Source organism: Galleria mellonella, unplaced genomic scaffold, assembly GCF_026898425.1.
Source record: "Galleria mellonella isolate WM207_F2 unplaced genomic scaffold, CSIRO_AGI_GalMel_v1 utg266, whole genome shotgun sequence".
Classification (NCBI taxonomy): domain Eukaryota; kingdom Metazoa; phylum Arthropoda; class Insecta; order Lepidoptera; family Pyralidae; genus Galleria; species Galleria mellonella.
Window position 1 is genome coordinate 2,407,188 of NW_026442061.1, and position 24,167 is coordinate 2,431,354.

The window sequence follows — 24,167 nt, forward strand, 5'->3', positions numbered from 1 at the left end:
GTTTGATTTTTTTTTTATTGCTGTTACAGCATTTGTTTATAATTCAAACAAACATCGCTTACATTTCACTATTGAAAATTCAGATCGCTTGTACCAATAGTTCCATCATCGTCGCTTCACATCTGATCAGGATATATGAACCATGAAAAAATATATCTCTGTACTGCGGACACTTCAGTTGTGTTATTATGAGAAATAAAATCTTATGACATCGATATCTAAAGCTAAAATTAAGTACTTCGTTTAGGTTCAAAATAAAGGAAGTGCGACTTAAGTCGTCGGGGGCAATTTGATGAAATATACATGTCATATATAAATATTTTCAACGGCCGGTTATACTGCCTTGATGTAAATGCGCCTAGAGTTGCCGCCACCAGAGTTCGCTTGAAACAAGTTCTTATTAATATAATAAAATTGTAACTGGACCATGATTGTACATGGGAGATATTAAAAAAATGTAAAAAAAAAAACTAATATGTTCATAAATTAGAATGAGATAGCGACATCGATACTCTTGTTCTGTCACATGCGAGCGCTAATCGGAACTAATCATTAGATAGAAATACGTACTTCTAGGTAGTAGGTATAAAATAAAAATTGTTGGCAACGGGTTTGCTATTTGCTAGCAATTTACTGAAATGACTGAGCGTTGCTATAATATCATTCTTTCACATGTAAAATTACTCGACTCTTGTAAGCGGCAGCTCTAGGATACATTTGAATCTCACTCTATTTTACAATTCACGGCGTACATTATTTTTTATTTTTAATTTAATATAATTCTGGCACAAAACAGACTAACTTAAAAAATAATACAACAACCATAAAGGTCGATTCATGTCTCGCAGCGTAGACTGTAACCGAGTATCGACCTAGTTAATAGTAAGACTAGAGTGGACGACACTATTCGCTGTCGCAATATCAAACCAATACAAATCGTTCTCGTTACCATTTTCCGATACAATAGTGTGCGTCGTTTCGTATTCGTATTCTAAGTCATTGTGTACCAAACGGAAATATGCCCACCGCACTTTATTATTAAACAATGAACTGTATTTGTATTGCTTTAAAATATAAAATTCAATGCAGCCATCGTTTCTTCGTGCGTTTGCCTCGAGGCTATTTCCGTTTGGTATATGTTCCGTTTGAGCATTATTATAAAAAAAAAAGTTCCATGTAATATTTTCTGTAAACATAAAGGAAACTTGTAAGAAGACGTCATATATTTTAAACGTAATGATGCATTACACTCAAGTTGAACCTTTATTAATTAATATGTATGTTTGACAATTACAATATTATAAATTCATTTATTGAAAAAGAACCAAATTTTAAACTTTATCAGTTAATTCTGGATACTCCATAAAAATAATATAAATCAGCGTCTTCATTAAATATATACTATTTAATCATGAACGTACTAACGTAATAGGTTTTTAAAATATTTTAGTTGGAAATAACAAATTAATTAACTGTAGTTCTTTTATAATAAATTTATAATATCGTAGCAACCAAATATGCATAAAAAAGTACGCAGTATCAAACTCATTTCACACATATAAGTCCAGTACATTAAAGGTACATTAAAAAAAAAAAAATTACCAAGTCATATCAAACCACATGAGTTGAGTCGCTAGTGTGAGCTTGGATTTAGGTGACGACTTTTAAAGTAGTCAATATACATATTGCGGTCGATTCTGAGGCGTCATATCTCCAAAGTTTAGAGTGCAAACCTATTTCAAATTTCAATTTGATATCACAGCGACATCTTTAAAATTGTTATAATTTTAGTTTATGATGATCGATAAAAAAGTATGGCATTATATATATGAATTTGATCATAGAAGACTTATTTTCTTTTACCACCCATTATTGTCTACTTATGTGTCACAAAATTTACGAAACAGGACACACTCAGCCTAATACAGGAATCAATGTTAAACTTTGTGCATTTACATACTTTGTTAATAAATACATTTTTAGTTTAAATTAAATCAAAATAATAAGGTTAGAGATAAATTCATAGAAATTGCATATCAGAATCGGCCCCATTGTATATTGAAAACGTAGCTGCGCAGAGAGGAAAAGATTGTTAGAAACAGTATTATTAATGGGTATTGTTAGCAGTATACCGTCAGGTCGATATTGCGCCAATGTATACCGGAAACATAGGTACTAGGGTTGGATAACATATAGCAATATCTATATATTGGGGGGAGAAGGGATTGTTAGTAATGGGGATTAGTAGCCCCATTACTAGCAATATACTGTCAGGTCGACCTCCTCGTGGTTCCCTCTGGAAACCATCGTGATTGGTTTATTATTAGATTCGACACGATGGGCTAACTGACCTACTTCATCGTCACCTATCCTCCGTCACTGGTGCCCCGCCTGTGTATACCGATAGCGCTGGCGGGGTTACCATTCCATTATCATCCATAAAAAACATCTATATTATGACCCAATTAGGAATATGTTAAATCTCTGTTATCCAATATTTAATGTCGAAATTAAAAATCCGATAGAAATTTATATATATATATATATATATTCTTTTTCCGCCATCAATGTCCAAAACAACCCAATATATAGATATTGGAGCGGTACCAACAACATATATGCCTAATAGGCACCATTCTATCTTCATCCTTAACCTAGCTGCGCCTCTAGCGGATGGTATCGGAAACTGAGAATTTCATACAGACATGAATGCGACCGTAACATATTGCATACAACTCACATTAGCCACTCAGTGCTCCCATCGTATTATATCTAACACACACGCTATTTTAATTTACATGTCCATGTTTAAATTAAACATAAATAAATGCAAAAGTGAAATTATTTTTAAACATTTTTAAAACATACAGGGTTAGTTGTAACGTGTCAACCAACTAGAGACACCAGTGTTCATGACATTAAAAAACTTTCCTCAAGGAATATGAACAATTTTGAACCATTCGTTTTAACTGTATCATCGTGTGATCTGAATATATATATATATATATATATATACAGATCACACATGTGGAGACGTAAAGAAGAGACCTTTGCCCAGCAGTGGGACACGATATAAGCTAGTGAAACGTTCCTTGAGGGAATTTAGTTAAGTTATATTAAATATTTTACTGAACTAGATGTCGTTTTGCGAAAGTCCATATCACTAGTTAGTTAATTAGAATTATTTTGTTTATTTCCGCTACTATTGCGTATGCGTGTGACTGCCAACACTCGAAGATTGACTACTATTATTATTTACTAGAAGTTCTATAACTTTCCAAATTAGCTATCAATCTCCGACCGCCATTCAGTCCACGCACATTTTGCGACATAAATTTAACCTGTAAACGAGGCATCTTCCGATAAATTAATAGATTGGTGCTCAGAATCTAGCGTCCAAATATGTACTTTAACTAGTTATATTAAACTATTGCTTGATTTGAGATTGGTATGACGTTTCATTTAACCCTGTATAATCAATTCAACATAAAATTCCAATAGAAATAATTTCAAAACCGTTAATATTATAGGCAATTTATAGGTTATTCCAACAAACAACATATTAACAACATGAACACATTAAAATACTAAAGTACTCCGTCGTGTATGATACCATACACAGACTGGAATTATGTCATGGAGGATTAATGGTGTAACAGTAAATATTTTGTATGTGTAAACAACTCGCTAGAAAAAGTAATTTTATGATTGTTTCTTCTAAATATACAAATATAAAATAATTTGTCTCTGCTTTTAATTATAATGCCTAGAAATTTTTTATTTATTGAACAATTTATTTTAAGGTGGGGACAGACTATGAGCATGTACATGTTATAGAAATTAAGTTGTGGACATTACATACATTTCTGAACTGTCATACAATGCGAATGCTCTTGGTGAATACCCACCTTAATACCAAATGACAACGAAGACAAACGTGAGTGAAATATTGTAATAAGTCAACATAATTAAGTTTCCGGGTAAGTTTTATAGTAAGTTTGAAACGTTTTAGCGGTAGACTTGACAGCAAAAAAAAATTCTACACATTAAGTGGTATTTCCAAATACAAAAATGATCACTGATCTCATTTCAAAATATGTATAGGCTATAATTTTTTTTTTTTTGGGAGGCCTCTTATGGGTACGTTCAGACGTCTGTAATGTGTAATGCGACTCCTGCGAGCATTACATGTAATGTTCGTGACGATGTTCGCGCTCGTCGATTACATACACAAGTCCAGACACAGCTTAACATACTGGTAGGTAAAGCCGACATAAATCATTACAAATTCGGTAAATATAAATAAAAATTATCGACAAATAAATTCCATTACTACGTTTCTTTAATTTTTAATGAAGATTAATTCGAAAATATGTACACATAAAAACACGACGTAGTATGTGTCAAATTACACTCTTCCCATACTAACCATTGTCAAATTTAGTACAACAAAATAACAATGTCATGGAATTAACAACTATTAAGCTGCGTCCACACAAACATTTCGTCGTATTACAACATCGTAACCAATCTACAAATCTTTGCAAAAAAAAAGTTATTTTGAACTACTATACTATATATACTATACTAATGCTACAATATATATATATATATATATATATATATATATATATATATATATATATATATATATATATATTGTAGCATTAGTATTTATTATATTAATAAGTAGCTCTTCTTTCATCAAATTATTGACATTGAAGTATTTGCCTAGTACACATATCACAAGCTTTGTTTAGTTATATTTAGCTGGATAACGTTTAGTTTATCGTGTGGTTAAATAGTGCTGTAGATAGTAAATATGTAAGTTCAATTATTTATCACAAATTCAATATTTTTTTTTATATATATTTATCACAAAATATTTAGTTACGATTAAATTATATAAAATAAACAACGCGTACTGTAATATCATAATGTAACTATTACATTTTATTGACGTTACAATGTTACGACACGGCGACGTGTACATGTATGGACGCACCTTTAAGTTGGTTGTCAATTTAGTAAGTTTCAACAACAATTAAGCTAGGCGTCCCACTGGCATTATTAGCAACATTGATATTGTACATTAAGCTCGCTTTGCGACTGGTCAAAATTAACTTGAATGCTTGACCTATGGCCGCCGCGAAAAAGTTACTATTATAATAAAATTGTAACAAGACGATGTCTGTACATTGCAAATATAGAAGAAAAATTGATATGAGAAGTCTCAGTGAGCTCCGACGTCTGTCGACGTTTTCCCAAGAGACTACAGCATGGCGTTCTTCAAAAGGGCGGTGAAGAGAGTCGGCAACGCGCGCGTAATACCCCTGGCTACCATGACCGCTTACCATCAGGTGGGTCGTATGCTTGCTCGCCACCTCAGTGGTATAAAAAAAAAATCTTAATAAGATCAGCAGATGCCAAAACAAAATTTTTCTGTCTGTATATTTGTTTGGGCGTTACACAAAAATTACTGCACCAAATTGGATTCGGTTTTCACTATTGTGTTCCTGAAAGTCTAACTTAAAAATTGATGTATGTTTTATCTTGATCCATCAACTAGAACCGATCTATTTCTTTGGTTTTCATATTCTGAAATGGACGCGTACAAAGTACGAGATAAAAGGCTAATTTATAAATATATATTAATATAATAATGTAGTAAATTTAATAAAATTTAATTTTATTTGTATGATAAAGCAGTAAGAATTTGTAGAAGCGTTAATATCCTATTAGTTTCAATTATTGCATACGAATTTTACTTCACAGTCTATAAAATAACCGTATGTTGAAATACCATAAATAAAACAATAAGGTATTTACAAAATATTTCCGATAATCTCAGTATTTGTGGCTCCATCTATACGTAACAAGGAGTGAATTTGAACTCATCTCGGGCAACGTTAATGTGGGGGGCAGAGACTACTAAATTATTAATGAACAGTTTTGCTTAACTCAGTACCAAATGTTTCTTTATTTCAAGTAAACAGTTACATAGACAATAGATATTCTTAGTGCCGCGAAACTGCTTTGCAGTTTGTCACAAAACACATTAAATGTTTTGTCTTCAAAACATTCTATGTTATTACATGAACCAAGTATATATTATTTATTTATTTATTTAACTCTTTATTGCACAAAAAAAAACATAAAAATAAACAATGCCATATAAACAATTCAACTGAAATACTAAAACCAAGTATGTATTTGTATTGCTATCTCAAAAATACCATTTTAAAGTCTGTATTGTTCAAATTATATACTTTTTTGTATTAATTTGAAATTACGTACATATATCAATGTTGATATTATTACGTACGCGAGCCGCACGTGGCCCGGTGTGACGTCACGTTAAATATACCGATAAATTTCGACTAAAAACGTCAATAAAACTACAATTACTTAAGGAAGAAGACTCGTATCAGATCTTATTTTGTACAATTTATCACATAAATTTAAAAGAACACTCACAGGACTGTAGTAGCGATTCGTTACCCTCCATAGACAAGAATTAGGTTTTTTTTTTTTCTAGAATTCAACTCCTAATGCTGGTATAAGTGTTCGTATCAAAAGCTTATCGAAGTGTGGCAACATTGGAGGTAACTGTCAATTTTTAAAAACAATAAATAGGTTATTTGGATAAATACAAAAATATAGATGATATAGATAGCGCTTCATTAGGAGTTTATTAAAAAAAAAAAAAAAAAAAACAAAGAAACATATTAATCCATATATGAATGAGTAATTTCAACATTTGAAGAACTCTGATATATACAAAAACGAAAATAAAAACTTAATACCAGAAATTAAATGAAGACAATAGCTGTATAGGCTTAGACCTTGTACTTTCCCTATTGATAGGGAAAACAGAACCGAAAAAAAGTGATCTGACAGCGAACTAAAATGTTAATTGTAAAATAAGATTCTTATTAAACTCAGACTGAAAATAGAATTTTGATGGCTAAAGTTAATAGTATTTGAAAATTAACTGGTAATTCCGACGTCGTACACTTCGGTAAGCTTTCGTGCAAACGCCATTAAACAATGTTTGTATTGGAAATAAAATGTGTAAGTACCTATATAAACAGTTTCGAATACGTGTCACCTGCGAGTATTGAAAAACATGATGATTCAACACGTGAGAATTTGTTGGGGTGTTCATGTTTTCCCTACACTTGTATTACAAATATTTGTAGACACGTTCTAATCAATTGTTCACACCATTGTCCTTCTATACAAATCCGACTAGCTCTTTAATAAGGACCAGGTAGCTTATCATTGCAATTATTTTATATATGAAAAAATAAATGCTCTTTGTACGTAGACAGTTAAAAAACTATCATATATCTATGCAGGCAGTATCCCACCGACGTTTGTATGGACAATCCCACGTAGGAGCGCAGCAAGCGTAATCACAAAACCACATTAAAAAATAATAAATTAATTAAGAAAAAAAAAACGGGGAACACTGTCAGTTTGCGTTTTTAGAAAATAAATGAGATCAGAAAAACGCCCTTACGAGGACACTGTGTGTGGGGCGCGGGTGTCGTCCGGCGTCCGGCGTCCGGTATCCGCGGTCCGGATCCCGTCGTCCGTAGTCCGGTGTCCGGTTCATGCGTCGGAGCAGAGCTGCTTGGGCGTGTAGACAGAGGCGTTGGGGTCGAGCGGCGTGTCGAGCCGTAGCTTCGACACCGCGCCGCCCATCGACACATACTCTGTCGGCATCACGGCCAGCATTTGAGCTTTGAGTTCCTCGATTTCTTTCTCTTGTCTCGATATTGTGCCTGGAATAACGTACATATTGTCATGTGTGTTTGTCCAATGATTGGACACAAACCAAATGTTTGTATCAACTCAAAGATCAATGGATATAACTACACAGTAGGTACGGTTAATATTGGTACTGCTAATATTGGATTCTTTTGGATATTGATGGCGGGAAAAAGGTCACCCATTTTGATATCGGGGGTACCGGTCTATATTAATTTCGAACGGGTTCTTTATTTCGGCATTAAATATTGGATAATAAAGATTTAACATATTCCTTATTAGGCCAATATATAGGTATAGTACATTACTGCAGCGACCAGCAACTGAGATATTGATCGGACGATCTCGATGACTCGATCAAAGGACGATCTCGGACGACTTCAAGCAGTTTCACCGCGGCTTCGGCAATAGGTGGACGAAGAACACCGAGGGGTTTTAGCCGGTAAGAGTCCGGCAGTACCCAGATATCTCCTCCGAGGTATGTGGGTCTACATGAAGCATTTCCCCTCGACAAAAAAAAAAAAAGGGTTGGCGCGTACTTACCTTCCTGTATGAGCATGTGCCGCTTGGCGTCGCCGAGCGCGGACAGCAGGTCGAGCTTGACGCGCGTCTCGGCCGACAGCGCGCGCTCCAGCTGCCGCGCGCGCTGTCTATGGATATTGGCGCGTACTTACCTTCCTGTATGAGCTGTGCCGCTTGGCGTGAGCATCGAGCTTGACGCGCGTCTCGGCCGACAGCGCGCTTGCCGCGCGCGGCTATGGATATTCGCCGAGCGCGTCGAGCGCGGACAGCAGGTCGAGCTTGACGCGCGTCTCGGCCGACAGCGCGCGCTCCAGCTGCCGCGCGCGCTGTCTATGGATATTGGCGCGTACTTACCTTCCTGTATGAGCATGTGCCGCTTGGCGTCGCCGAGCGCGGACAGCAGGTCGAGCTTGACGCGCGTCTCGGCCGACAGCGCGCGCTCCAGCTGCCGCGCGCGCTGTCTATGGATATTGGCGCGTACTTACCTTCCTGTATGAGCATGTGCCGCTTGGCGTCGCCGAGCGCGGACAGCAGGTCGAGCTTGACGCGCGTCTCGGCCGACAGCGCGCGCTCCAGCTGCCGCGCGCGCTGTCTATGGATATTGGCGCGTACTTACCTTCCTGTATGAGCATGTGCCGCTTGGCGTCGCCGAGCGCGGACTTGACGCGCGTCTCGGCCGACAGCGCGCGCAGCTGCCGCGCGCGGTCTATGGATATTGGCGCGCTTGACGCGCGTCGCCGAGCGCGGACAGCAGGTCGAGCTTGACGCGCGTCTCGGCCGACAGCGCGCGCTCCAGCTGCCGCGCGCGCTGTCTATGGATATTGGCGCGTACTTACCTTCCTGTATGAGCATGTGCCGCTTGGCGTCGCCGAGCGCGGACAGCAGGTCGAGCTTGACGCGCGTCTCGGCCGACAGCGCGCGCTCCAGCTGCCGCGCGCGCTGTCTATGGATATTGGCGCGTACTTACCTTCCTGTATGAGCATGTGCCGCTTGGCGTCGCCGAGCGCGGACAGCAGGTCGAGCTTGACGCGCGTCTCGGCCGACAGCGCGCGCTCCAGCTGCCGCGCGCGCTGTCTATGGATATTGGCGCGTACTTACCTTCCTGTATGAGCATGTGCCGCTTGGCGTCGCCGAGCGCGGACAGCAGGTCGAGCTTGACGCGCGCGTCTCGGCCGACAGCGCGCGCTCCAGCTCGGTCGACAGCGCCGCGCGCGCTGTCTATGGATATTGGCGCGTACTTACCTTCCTGTATGAGCATGTGCCGCTTGGCGTCGCCGAGCGCGGACAGCAGGTCGAGCTTGACGCGCGTCTCGGCCGACAGCGCGCGCTCCAGCTGCCGCGCGCGCTGTCTATGGATATTGGCGCGTACTTACCTTCCTGTATGAGCATGTGCCGCTTGGCGTCGCCGAGCGCGGACAGCAGGTCGAGCTTGACGCGCGTCTCGGCCGACAGCGCGCGCTCCAGCTGCCGCGCGCGCTGTCTATGGATATTGGCGCGTACTTACCTTCCTGTATGAGCATGTGCCGCTTGGCGTCGCCGAGCGCGGACAGCAGGTCGAGCTTGACGCGCGTCTCGGCCGACAGCGCGCGCTCCAGCCGCCGCGCGCTGTCTATGGATATTGGCGCGTACTTACCTTCCTGTATGAGCATGTGCCGCTTGGCGTCGCCGAGCGCGGACAGCTTGACGCGCGTCGGCCGACAGCGCGCGCTCCAGCTGCCGCGCGCGAGCTATGGATATTGGCGCGACGCGCGTGGCGTCGCCGAGCCGACAGCTTGCGCGCGCTCGACAGCTGCCGCGCGCGCTGTCTATGGATATTGGCGCGTACTTACCTTCCTGTATGAGCATGTGCCGCTTGGCGTCGCCGAGCGCGGACAGCAGGTCGAGCTTGACGCGCGTCTCGGCCGACAGCGCGCGCTCCAGCTGCCGCGCGCGCTGTCTATGGATATTGGCGCGTACTTACCTTCCTGTATGAGCATGTGCCGCTTGGCGTCGCCGAGCGCGGACAGCAGGTCGAGCTTGACGCGCGTCTCGGCCGACAGCGCGCGCTCCAGCTGCCGCGCGCGCTGTCTATGGATATTGGCGCGTACTTACCTTCCTGTATGAGCATGTGCCGCTTGGCGTCGCCGAGCGCGGACAGCAGGTCGAGCTTGACGCGCGTCTCGGCCGACAGCGCGCGCTCCAGCTGCCGCGCGCGCTGTCTATGGATATTGGCGCGTACTTACCTTCCTGTATGAGCATGTGCCGCTTGGCGTCGCCGAGCGCGGACAGCAGGTCGAGCTTGACGCGCGTCTCGGCCGACAGCGCGCGCTCCAGCTGCCGCGCGCGCTGTCTATGGATATTGGCGCGTACTTACCTTCCTGTATGAGCATGTGCCGCTTGGCGTCGCCGAGCGCGGACAGCAGGTCGAGCTTGACGCGCGTCTCGGCCGACAGCGCGCGCTCCAGCTGCCGCGCGCGCTGTCTATGGATATTGGCGCGTACTTACCTTCCTGTATGAGCATGTGCCGCTTGGCGTCGCCGAGCGCGGACAGCAGGTCGAGCTTGACGCGCGTCTCGGCCGACAGCGCGCGCTCCAGCTGCCGCGCGCGCTGTCTATGGATATTGGCGCGTACTTACCTTCCTGTATGAGCATGTGCCGCTTGGCGTCGCCGAGCGCGGACAGCAGGTCGAGCTTGACGCGCGTCTCGGCCGACAGCGCGCGCTCCAGCTGCCGCGCGCGCTCCGCCGCCGCCTCCAGCGCGCGCGCCTGCGCACAAGCACGCAATCTCAACTCACCAATACTCTTGTTGATATTGTAAATGTAAAAGTGAGTTATGTTTGTTTGTTATATCTTAGAAATTTAACGGCTTATTTAATCATGGTGATATTCGGTATACATGGACTATATGAGATGAAGAAAGACACAGGCTCTTTATCTCAGTCAGTGTACATTATATTTTGATCATTCGAACGAAGTCAAGAATAATAGCCAGTTGTAATTTAGTAAATGTGGTATAGATGCAGAGGGAAATCTGGTTGTATTTAATGACAGATTAATTTTGGTTAAATTTTATTAATTTAATTAATATTTTAAACTGGATCTTCACTACAGTGTGAATGTCATTCCATTCTCAGACTAATAAAATATGATTACATAAGTAACAATGCATGTATTTACACAACAATTCAGTCTCATTCTGATCAAATTTGTACTGTGTGTAAATAAGCATATTGAATGCAAAACATGCTATAATGTAGATTTGACTTTAAATTAAACAACTCATTTTTCTAAATTTAAATATTTGTAATATGGAATTTATTCAACAAATAAAATCAAGTTACTAAAATAGCATAGTATATATAATCTGTGCCGTATAGTCCCGGCATAAAATAGGCTCGTCTCTTACAACACTCACAGGAAAGGAATGGGTATTCTTTTCCTGTGAGTGTTGTAAGAGATGAACTCAATGATCGAGGGATAAACAACAGCATTCTTTTTAAAACATTACCAAAGGCTAGCTGCGGTTGCCAAGCGTGACCTACTGGCGACACCTCCCTTGTGAAGGAGGCGTATTTTGAGTAGTTGTGAGTGGCGGGGTGGTTTATTTTTTATACAACTTAGAATGACCGTCGCGTATAGACATGAGCAGTAGCACGGACATAACAGAGTGTACTGTTTCGCCCATGACACCCCCAGGCGTTGCCACTCGTGAGGGCTGAGGCCGCTACCTGGTCGGTGTTGCGCGCGAGGTCGCGCTGCGCGAGCGCGAGCTGGTCGCGCGCGCGCTGCACGTCGCGCCGCAGCGCCGCGCCCTCCGCCTCCAGCGCCGCGCGCCGCGCCGCGCACCGCGCCGCCTCGCACTCGCCTGCGCCTGCGCCTGCGCCTGCGCCTGCGCCTGCACCGGCACCCGCACCACCACCTGCCATCCGCGCCCGCGCCGCCGGCTGCTCGCCCGCCGCGCTCGTCCGCCTCGACGACACCCTGCGCACGCGTACACTGTATATGATCCTTCGAGCCGGATAACACTATCTTCATATTCATATAAATATAATATATTTATTTATTTATTCATTAGTACAAATATGTGCACATGGCGGACTTAATGCTAAAAGCATTCTCTCCCACTCAACCATAGGGAAGCGTCAGAATACACGAATGCGGTACTACTAATAATATATATTATTATTTTTTTAATTTCTTCAATTTATCTCAATACTAATTCTTAATACTTGCATGTTATATTATAAATTTGTATGTGTAAACTTCTGTTGTATGGTGAATAAATAAAATAAAATAAATTAGTTAGTTTGATGGCTATGAAGAATTAATGCTCGCTCGTCAATTATTTCTACAAACGATCTGCTCGAATTTTATAGCCGATTGCAAAAAAAAAACTATAATAAAAGAAAAAAATATTAACCAAAGTTATCACCTCTAATCTGATAAATTACGAGCAATATGAAGTAATAAATATATAAATAAAAATAATCTATACTGTGTTGACGACCATCATCTAAAATGTAACAAATATTATATATAAAAATAACGTATTACAATGATCATTCGCACACAGTAAAATCTATTAATCAAATTTTATATTATTAACTTCGATTTCAAATAGTAAATATTTTTTAACTTGACAAAAATAAAATGGATGAAATGGGATAGTAGACAACGTTTTTCTAATCAGCTAACATTAAATAAAATAAACTAAAAAGCGTCTACATTATTATGATCCTTCAAATCGGATACATATTACATTTTCTCATAAAAAAACATTAAATACATTACAAAGTAAAAAATGAGTACTGAGCACTGACTTGTGCTGTAGCGCAGCATGCGCCTGGCGCAGCTGCGCGAGGTCGGCGCGGCGCTGGCGGTCGGCGGCGGCGGCGGCGGCCAGCGCGCGCCGCGCCTCCGCCTCGCTGCGCAGCGCCGTCGCCAGCTCCGCGCGGACCCGTTTCAGTTCTTCCGAACACTCGCGCGCTTCCCGCTCGCGCTGTGCAACATCACAACAATATAACTAGTGCACTATTCGACCGATCATTGGGTGCCGGAGGATCCACATAGAAAAACCAAATTGCATATATATAATTCAGTAGTCACAATACGCGGAACATCGACTATTTCGTCGATGAACCACTCGTGCCATATCACCAATCTCGAACAGCCGAACATAGCAGCTACATTCAATGTATCTTTGATCTTATGACTACATACAACGCGAGTTATCAATACAGACCATTGTCCACCGCGTCACATAAAATGCAATGCGATATTGTCCGTCTTCCGTTTAATGTCTGTTAAATGTCTACTGCTGAACACAAGCCTTCCTCATAAGGGGTCTTTTGCCAGTACTTGCCACGCTTGGCAATCTGGTTGGCAAGCACAGTTAAGCTTTTACAGATGTATTAAAAAAGACGCTGATGCCCATCCCTCCACCATAAGCTCCCTTTGTCGCCTCTTACGATACCCACGGGAAAAAAACGTGTGGTCCATTCTATGCCGGGACCTTCACTTAGATCTACATACTATGAAACACACATCGAGCGAGAATATTTTGCGGCGTCAACGTAATGACCGTTCTACGTACCGACAGTAGCAAATTATATGCAATTTGATATATTGGAGATCCGTCACAATGATTGTATCAATATGGAGCCTATATCTTTAGTCAGTATTCCCAACTTACCAACTCGCGTTCTCTTTCCCTTTCTCGCTCCCTTGTTTCTCGTTCTCTTTCTCTATCCCTTTCTCTTTCTTTCTCTTTATAACTATTACACTCTTTATTTTTTACACTTTCTTTTGTACTTTCTACTTCTTTAACTATTTGTTCTTTTGCTGAAATAGAATTTTAATATATTAATCAACAAGAACAATAATTAATTGTTTTATTCTACTATATAATTAATTAATACAACTCACTTTGTTCTGTACTCTTATGACTATCGCTACTTTCCTTATCTTTATCCTTATCTTTATTTTTACTTCTTCTTCTCTCTTCTTTTAATGTACTAGCCTCTTTTTTATCACACTTTGAAGATTTGGCACCACCTAGAAATTAAATTCTATATAAAAAATAAGTTGAGTTATATTTAAATACAATATAAATAAAAAATTTAATGTTGAGTAACAACTAGATCATAGAATTTACTAAGAAACCTATTTTAAAAGTGAAATTTGAGTACATGTTTAGAACATGCAGGTTAAAAAGTAAGAAGCAGGAAAATAAAAATTACAGGCTGATTCTAGAAGTAGAGGAGAAAGGAAGTTAAGGAGTTAGAGAGAAAAGGTGAGAGGAGTTAAGGTAGAAAGGAGGTACATGTTAAAGAGAAAAGATGGTAGAAATTATAGTGAAAGGTAAATAGTAGTTAGGGAGAAAGAATGGTAGAAGTTAGGGAGATAGAAGTGGCAGCAACTAACCGCGAGCGGGCTCGTGCCGCTCGTCGTCGGCGGCGGCTTGCGTGCCGCTGTGTGCGTGCGTGTTCGTGTGTGCGTGATTGTGCGTGTTCGCACTACACTTGTCTCGCGCCGACTGCTTTTCTACCTGCAGATATGATTACAAACAATATTTACTATTACAGTATTGATTTTAGTCAATATATTTTTGTATTTTTTTTTTATACAACTTAGAATGGCAAACAAGCCGACGGCCCACCTGATGGAAAGTGGTAACCGTCGCCTATAGACATGAGCAGTACCATGGACATAACAGGGTATACTGTTTCGCCCATGATACCCCCCATGCGTTGCCATTCCTGAGGACTCAGGTGTTATTCCTCTGTACCCTGTAAATTCACGCAAAAATAATAATCAATTTATTACAACAAATTAATAGTAAGTCCAGAGTGTAATGGCGTATTTATGATTATTTCCCGTGAGTCGCATGGCACTTTATGGAATCTTCGACATATCGTTGTTAATGAATGGAACAATTCTGGGTTGGGTATGGAAAATATGCGTATAGTGTAAGCAACTTATTCGTACCAGTCGTCCAATGGACACATTTAAACAGTCTAGACAAGACAAGCCCAAATTAAGGAATCCAAATCTTTGATTCACATATGACATTTTTGAACATAAGTGATTACTCAATATTTTTTTACCCTACCATTCGATGGTAGAGATTACTAGCAATACATCCTATCACGTCGGGGGGGGGGGGGGGGGGATTATTAGCAATGTAGACTACCAGTTCCATTGTTAGCAATATACTGTCAAGTTGATCTCCTCGTGGTCTTCTCTGGAAACCATCATGCTGAATTGCAGGTGTATTCATCACGATGGGCTAACTAACCTGTCTTTTCATTCTCATCTATCATCCCTCACTGGTGCTCCGCCAGCATATACTGTCAACCTTGTCATCTATCATTGGTGCCCAACTAGTTCATACCGACAGACAGGTTTTTTTAATAAATTGTTGTACTGTCTGGTTGGGTTTTTTTTAATGCTCGAAAATGGAATCGTAACCTGCCTGCGCCGTCGGTATACACCGGGGGGGCACCAGTGAGGGCTGCTAAGTGAAAATGAAAGAGCAGGTCAGTTAGCCCATCGTGATAAATACAGCACGATGGTTTCCAGGGGGACCATGTGAAGGTCGATCTGTCAGGGTATATTGTTAGCAATGGGACTGGTAGTCCACATTACTTACAACCCCCCCTCCCTATCTGTTTGGGTTATGCCAATCGTGTTGGAGCACTGATAGTTTTTTTTTTTTTAACGGATGATAATGGAATAGTAAACCCGCCTGCGCTAACGGTATATACTAGCAGGGCATCAGCGAGAGACGATAGGTGAGGATGAAAAGATAAGTCAGTTAGCTCATCGTGATAAATACACTTGGAATTCAGCACGATGGTTCAGCAGGGGGGAGCACGTGGAGGTTGAGTTGGTTGGGTATATTGGTCCATTATTAACAATCCCTCTCCCCCCCCCCCCTCCCCCCAGCAGTGAGAGTGCGCGGCGGCGACCTTAGCATGTTCCGGCGGGCAGTGTCCGTTGTGGTCGAGGCGCAGGCAGCGGCGGCGCGCGGCCGGGCCCGGGCTCTCCTGCTCGCAGCCGCCGCGCTCCGCCTCCTTCGGCTGCTGCTGGCTCTGCGGCCACCACACAAAACATTTCATTCACACTGTTGCGGTAACGTTGCAACTATTTATGAATTTTAAACGAGAAATACAAAAATCACACTTTTGAATTGAAATTTATTGTTATGTTAGAAAACTGCAAAATTCTAAGGAAATATATATATATATATATATATATATATATATATATATATATATATATATATTACAAACTTTAAAATTTGCTTAGATCATTATCAATAAAATCTACAAATATTGGTAGCAGAGCGTGAATACGACGTCGTATACACATAAAATATTCTATGTGTTAAGTTAGGATATAATCTACCCATATATCAACTTTCGTTTAAATCCGTTCAGTATTTTTTTTTTTCATTCATTCATCCATCCATTTATAAGAATCGGCGAGACGAGAATGCTTTTTTTATAATGGGTGATAATGAAATAGTAACCCCGCCTGCACTAACGGTATACGCTGACGGGGCACCAGTGAGAGAAGATAGATGAGGACGAAAGCAGGTCAGTTATTCCATCGTGAAGAATTCCACGAGAAGTAACCACGACGGTTTCCAGGGGGAACCTGTTTAGTAACAATCCCTTTCCCTGGGCGCACCTGGTCGAGCGCGGACTCGGGCAGCGCGTCGCGCATGAGCTGGAAGTAGAAGTCGTTCTCCTTGCGCACGTGGCGCTGGCGCCGCAGCCGCAGACGGTGGCCCACGTACGACTTGAGGCCGAAGCCCAGCGTGACGGCCGGGTAGCCGACGCAGTGCGCCGCCAGCGGCCGCCACGCCTCCAGCCCGGCCTCCGCGCCCGCGCGCGCGCGCAGCGCCGTCTCCACGTACACCACCAGGCAGCACATCGCCACCGTCGGCAGGCACACGCCCTTGTCTGCGACTGCAAACAGATCATATGTTTTTAATTGGATGATAATGGAATGGTAACCCCGCCCGCGCTATCGGTATACGCTGACGGGGCACCAGTGAGTGATTATAGGTAACGATGAAAGCAGGTCTGTCAGCCCATCGTGACGAATTCCACTAGAATTAACCACGATGGTTTCCAGGGGGAACCACGTGGAGGTCGACCTGATAGGATGTATTGTTGGCAATGGGTAACAATCCCTTTCCCCCCAACACCGATCATATTGTCTTCTCATTACACATTCCACGTTGTAGTGGAAGCAATTTATACGCAAGCAATTTCATTAAACCAAAGATTTCGAAATAGAATAGATGGAATGCATAATTCACATAGTGTGTTGCTTGTTGTATTTATGCCATTGCCAATGCGTTAGAGAGGGATAGACATAAAAACGCATCTACATTTTGACAAGTCTGTAGTAATCAAATTCATCAAGATATGTCGCTTGGTTTTATTGGCCGTATAACCCTACCAAATTCAAATACAACCAGCTTGCATACTTTCTACATAAACTGTGTCGAATATATAATTTAGTAATCTAGTAATATAAAATTTATTATTGACAAATTAATATGAACAAAAATTTTACATAAACTTTTTTTATTCATTAGCCTGCTATGAATTGAGAAAAATAGCAACTGATGGTGTATCTTTTGTCCTATTTTTAATAATTATATTTGCATAAGAAGATAGAAGACAACTATATGATTTGCAGTTTTTATCATTCCTTCTATGTAATTCCTTGTTCTTAGGATTAAAACTGATTTATTCATTAAAAGTATAAATAGAACAGATTGTTACTGGCCAGTACTTATAATATTATTAGTGGCCAGTACGTGAACATAATATATTACACACGTTTTGAGCACTCATCACATGTACACGTTCATCACCATAGAGAAGCGACAGTGAATGATTACTCGATACATTTCGTATGATACTATCTACACTAGTCAGTGAATGATTAGACATTTTAACCACAGACATTTAGATTAGATTACAATTGCATTAGAACCTTTAACGAGTTCATTATGACCACACTAAAATGTATGGAATACCATCTCTCGTCAGACTAATGGCGAGACAAATTAAAATTTGTCTGCCAACAAAATATCCATGACCTGCGCAAGCTACTAGTGACTTTCTACCGGAGAATACTTTCACCACCGATATTTATAATTGATAAAACTGTTTTATTTCTTACAGTTAATAAATCCTGGACAACAGAATATGGCCTTTACAACATGTCTACTTCATCATAGTCTACTAAAGGCCGTAAAGACAAAATCTGTTCCCTTCCAAGAGTGAAATTTTCCTTTATAAAATGATTCTTTTACTATTTGAGTCACTTTCTCTATAACAAAATAAATTCACGCTTCAACTCCTGTATACGATTTATTAAATTTTGGATGGAAAAACAGGGTTCGTATGTTCCTTCTGAATAAGATATATTAGGAAACTTGTCAAAAAATATATTAATATTTTTTGCTAATTAATTTTAAATAATTATGTATGTTATATACATTAACTTATTGTAGTTACTATATTTAAATATAAATTTCCCCATAATACTCAGGGGGGCTGAGACTGTGCCCCTTAGCATATTAAAGCCTATTAAATCACATCTTAACCTATTTAAAATTATAATCTTAATACTAGTACTGTGTAACTTATTTAAACTACAGTTATATTTTTTTACAAAAATAAATTTCTTTTCATTTTCATTATCATCTTTCTCACCCTTATTCCAATTATATTAATTTTGGTATCGGCGTAATATGTATCTATCCATATTACCTTTGGTTTTGGCCTTAAGCTTTACGATCGTACTACGATCTGTTTACATAAAGTAAAAATTATACTGTAGCTCATCAGTATGGAATAGCACTAATAAGATGAATTAAAAGGTAACAGTACTGATTATCACTTATCAGCCACTGGCCAATGTGTATGAGCTTTAATACTCACATGTGTACCAGACGTACTGTACCCATACATAGGTACTGGCTGCGAAGAATATATACTGCAGTGGTATGAAGAAGAAACATATCATGTCGGACGTGAGCGCTATGCATATGAAAAACACTGAGAATGCCTGAAACATAAGAAAAAAAAAAGACTATTTAAAAAGAATTTTACATCAAGCAAAATCGTGTTGATTATGACTATTTTGCTGCACCATTGTTTGTTTGTGAACCTTCCAAATATTTACAATAACTTATGGAAATATTACTGAAAAATGTATCTTAAATTGTAATATAAAAAGTTTAGTTTCACAAATAACATCGCCTTGCTGAATTTTGTATTGTTATACCTAATACTTCCATAACACTTGATACTTGTAATCAATCCAAATGTTTAAATAAACAATAACAGACAAACAAAACTCATATTCAAAGACTAATTTCATAGGAAAATTATATTATGTGATTTACATTCCAATAATTTTTTTTATTTTTGTATTTATTGGAACCATAAAAAAAATTACAATTGTAAGGGTAGTGTACGATAACAGCCACATTAGTTAAAAATAACTGTGTCGTGGCTGTCAATGCGCACCTCCTCGAGGCAGAGGCGCTAGCGTTTCAGTAGAATAAATAAAACTGTTAATTAAACAAAGAAAAAGCATGTACCTACATGTAGCACATATATATGTGCCCAACATACATATAAACATTTAGACATTTAGTTTTACATTTTATTATTTTATTCCAATATTTATTTCTAAATTGTATATATAATAACCATATTTTCATGTATAACGTTAGTAAGGAAGCTTGCGTTAATTTGGAAGCTTGCGTTAATTTGTAAGCTTGCGTGATTTATTATCATATCAGCAATTAATTGTCCACTGCTGGGCCTGCCCCTTAGGTTTTGCCAGTAGTTGCTATGCTTGACAGGCAGGCTGGCAACCGCAGTTAGGGTTTGGTGATATTTTAAAAAGGGACACTGCTGGTGGCTCTTTCTATGCCAGAACCCCAGGGCGGCTGCAATGATATATGACAAAGGTTGTCTGGAAGAGATTGCTTAGCGATAAGGCCGCCTTTTGTATCACTTCTCATTAATATTTACTGTATTTGTTATTTCTCTTTTTACTTGGTGCAATAAAGTGTAAATAAATAAATAAATATGGACTTCCATAAAATACTATACTATATAGTTCATTAAAATAATCTGTGTGCAACTTACAAGACCCTGATATTTGAATGAGTCATATACTGATCTCAACATCATCCAAAATGGCCAGAGGAATTCGAATCTGAACTCTAGCATGTAGTCTGCCATCACTACAGTTGCCCACAGCATCACGAACTTCAGGTACAGCATGGAACTGAAAGATTTTCAATGTATGGTATGTGAACATAAAAATAAATATACAAGTAGAATAGACACTCTTGTTCAATTCAATAATCCCATTATGAGTTTTGGTCAGAGTATGCAAGCAACAGATGATGCAGTGTATGTGTCTCTCTTACTGTCGCTAGTGTGGCATGAGTCAAGTCTTATCTTAAAAGTATTTGTCAAATGATAATCCTCATATCATATTGCTAGCATAATAAAAATAGCTAGCAATATACCCTATTAGTGGTCGACCTCCATGTGGTCCCCCCCTGGAAATCATCGTGCTAAATTCTAGGTCAGTTGGCCCACCGTGATGAATAATCACAGTGTCCATGGGTTAGTACACTCACTTTAAAATTTTGGGTACTTCTTTGGATCCCCAAGCAAATAAAACAAAATAAATTAACCACTTTTTTTTGCCATCTGATGAAAAAAATGGTAGTTGTCATTTATAGACATGAATATTATTATGGACATAACACAGTATACTGTGTCACCTATAATACCCCTCATGCATTATCACTACTGAGAACTAAGGTGTTATGCCTCTGTAATATTATATTAATTGTTTCATTTACTATATGAGTGGGTCAACACCACCTATAACTATTTCCAAATTTAGTTTGATAACATTTATTGTTGTTGAGATAGCACTGTGACAAATGGTTAATAGATTGCTATAACAAAGCTGCACCATAAGGGTTCTTTCATACCTTTTTGGTATGGAATCCAAAAAATGAACTTGTCCATTTTTGTATGAATGAAGAACTCACCGTTCATATCTCTTTATACCAGGGGTGGCCAACCAGTCGATTGTGATCAACCGATCAATTGTGACTATTACTTCAGTTAATCTTGGCAAGGCAATAAATATAATAGTTTGCTAATCTAGTGAAAGATGCTCAGACGCAATACTCATGCTAAGAATAATTTCAGTTTTATAATAATAATAATAATTTTTATTTCGGACTTTTTTGGTCCATTAAATATTTATTAGTAACAATATTCTTAAAACTAATGTAAGTAAATTTACAATACTTATGTTTTTGCTCTTAATAAAATAAAAAATACTACAATAGTATATAATTGTATACTGAACTATGTTGTTTCATTTGAGATTTTAAGAAGTATATAATTGGCAGATGGCATAGGGTTTTATTAGTAAACAGTAGATCTTGAATCTAGTCAAGTCGGCTACCCCTGCTTTATACCATGAATACATTTGTATCATCAACAAATGCACAAAAAAGGTTTAAAAATACCGAAAACCAAAGACATTATTATCAGCTCATTACATGTGTGATGTTTTATCTGCTAGCCAGCCCTCTAAACAAATCTTTTGATAGAATCGCTATCACTAATGAATCCATAAAATAGAAGGAGATGGTGACATATGAGCACTGATCAAAATTATTCTGTCGATAGATTCATTTATACCTTGTCTAGGGGAGCAGGTCCCCTACAGGATACATAATAATTATTATTATATCAATTATTAAAACAAACTGTATCCTATAGTTTTGTTTATGTCAACCACAGTAAGTTTATAGTGTTAATATAATTATGATCTATTTGTACACCAAATTTCACTGAAATACATTCAGATATCTCTTTTTAATTAATATAAATTTTAATTATTTACTTGAAGTGTACTTTATTCCTTAAAACTAGTGTTAGTATTCATTTATGGGGATAAAAAAAAAAACTTTTTTTACTAGTAAAAAATATGTCCTACGTGTTTTATATCCTTTGGCTTTTTTCAAATAACATTAAATATACTTGTAGTAGTATATGTTATTAACATTCTGTAAACAATATAATCAGTGTTTGTGTTCATTTTAATAAAAATAGTATTTATTGCATCATTACTGTGAAACTCTGTAAGAATTATTTACTAATTAAATTAAATCAGTAAATACCTGTTAATAGAAATGTGCTTAGAATAGATTCAGTGGAAGAAGTGTAAAATATCACAGTTGCAACAACACAATAATAAATGCTGTGTAAAGTGAAAATTTAGACCGTGGGAAACCAACACATTGCCGATGCTAGAATTATCAGTAGTAGAGATGTGAGCGAAAACACGTTTGATATACATTTTTAACGGGTTTTTACATGGGAAAAAACTAAATAAATAATCGAAATTAAGAACAGATGGTTCACACTACCTACACACATTTTATATCACAATTATACCATCACAGATCTTCAGACCTCTATGGAACATATCTAAAAAGCCGAACCGAATTAATAATCTATAATTACAACATAACAAAAATCCGTAACCACTCACTTTCCATACATTCCTTCCGTGATTTTTGTGCGCTTCAAGGGGCGCCGCATCTTGCCACTCTCGGCATTTCGTCTCTTCATATTTTTTCCTCCACTGTGTAAATCTCGATTATTGGTTCTCTGTTCTGAATATTTAATTACAAAGATACATTTATAACAACAATTTTCCACGAAATAAATAGTGTCTTTTGTTGTCAATCAACCTATAGGAGATTTAGAGGGAGATGGATAAATTTACCAGCGTGCGTACTTTCCTATATTCACTTCGCTTACGAATTATTTTTTAATAGTTGTGATCCGGCTTTAGATACTCGGTATATTTTTCTTACGAATAATATAAGTATTACCAGTATACAAAAAAAAACCTTGCCCAAGCAAGTGTTACCTATACGAGTTTTCATATGTTATAATTCATTGCCTGTTGATTTGTACATATACCCTACTATTTAGTGTTATAATTGTTGTAGGTATGGGCACATTAAAAACCAGTGTAGATCAATTCCACATTGATATAAGTGTGGTCAGACTTCAGAGCCACTCTGGAGAATCCTGTTCTATCCACGAAGAAGACTTTTACTGTTGTTTATGCCAAGGTGCTCACTAGATTCTCCTAAATTGTCCTCTCTATGACCATTCTGTTCTTTTCAATTCCCTCCTTTCCCTCCGTATTGCCTTACTTACTTCAGATTCAGCATTATTGTTTCTTAATAATTTAGAAGAATGTAATTTGATTTCCTCTTTTATTCTTATCAATAATATTAAGCTGTGAATTCTCTTAGCTTATGTACTTTAAATATACATATGTATTTATAAGATTAAATATATAATAATATAATTTCTGTTTAGGTATCTGTCAGTTTCCTTAAATTGAATAATGGATAATTTATTCAACTTTTCTGATCCTTATCCTAAATTCTGTTATTCAAAACTCCCTTTACTGAAATGCTTTTTCCCAAAGAACCGTGTCCCGTATAGTATCGGTTCTGGGCCATGGCGAGTACCGACATAGCTTATATATTATTAGATAGTGCATCACCTATATTGATAGAATATATCGTTCTTATGAGCGTATTTGGTGAGGATACCTCGTTAGCAAAAACGATAACTGCGTTATATTTGGGTGGCAGGAACCCATTTCATTTGTGAAAATATCGCCTATAACTTATCTGTGAAATATTATAGGTTGACCATTATCACCGTCAAAATTTAAACTTTGAGCGGCCAAGTCTCTGGAAATATTAACATATTTAGTCG

General features: G+C 39.0%; 1 protein-coding gene across 1 annotated transcript; it reads right to left on the reverse strand.

The window, feature by feature from the left end:
* Positions 1 to 770: 770 nt before the first annotated feature.
* Positions 771 to 23,182, reverse strand: LOC113516254 (macoilin). Its single transcript, XM_052895206.1, has 12 exons — positions 22,915 to 23,182; positions 20,469 to 20,610; positions 19,248 to 19,374; positions 16,972 to 17,252; positions 16,248 to 16,370; positions 14,701 to 14,824; positions 14,203 to 14,331; positions 13,970 to 14,118; positions 13,098 to 13,276; positions 12,006 to 12,258; positions 10,914 to 11,043; positions 771 to 7,790 (listed from the first exon to the last, which is right to left on the reverse strand). The coding sequence occupies exons 1-12, from the start codon at positions 22,992 to 22,994 to the stop codon at positions 7,618 to 7,620; spliced, it is 1,890 nt and encodes a 629-aa protein (XP_052751166.1). The 5' UTR covers positions 22,995 to 23,182; the 3' UTR covers positions 771 to 7,617.
* Between the last annotated feature and the right edge of the window lie 985 nt (positions 23,183 to 24,167).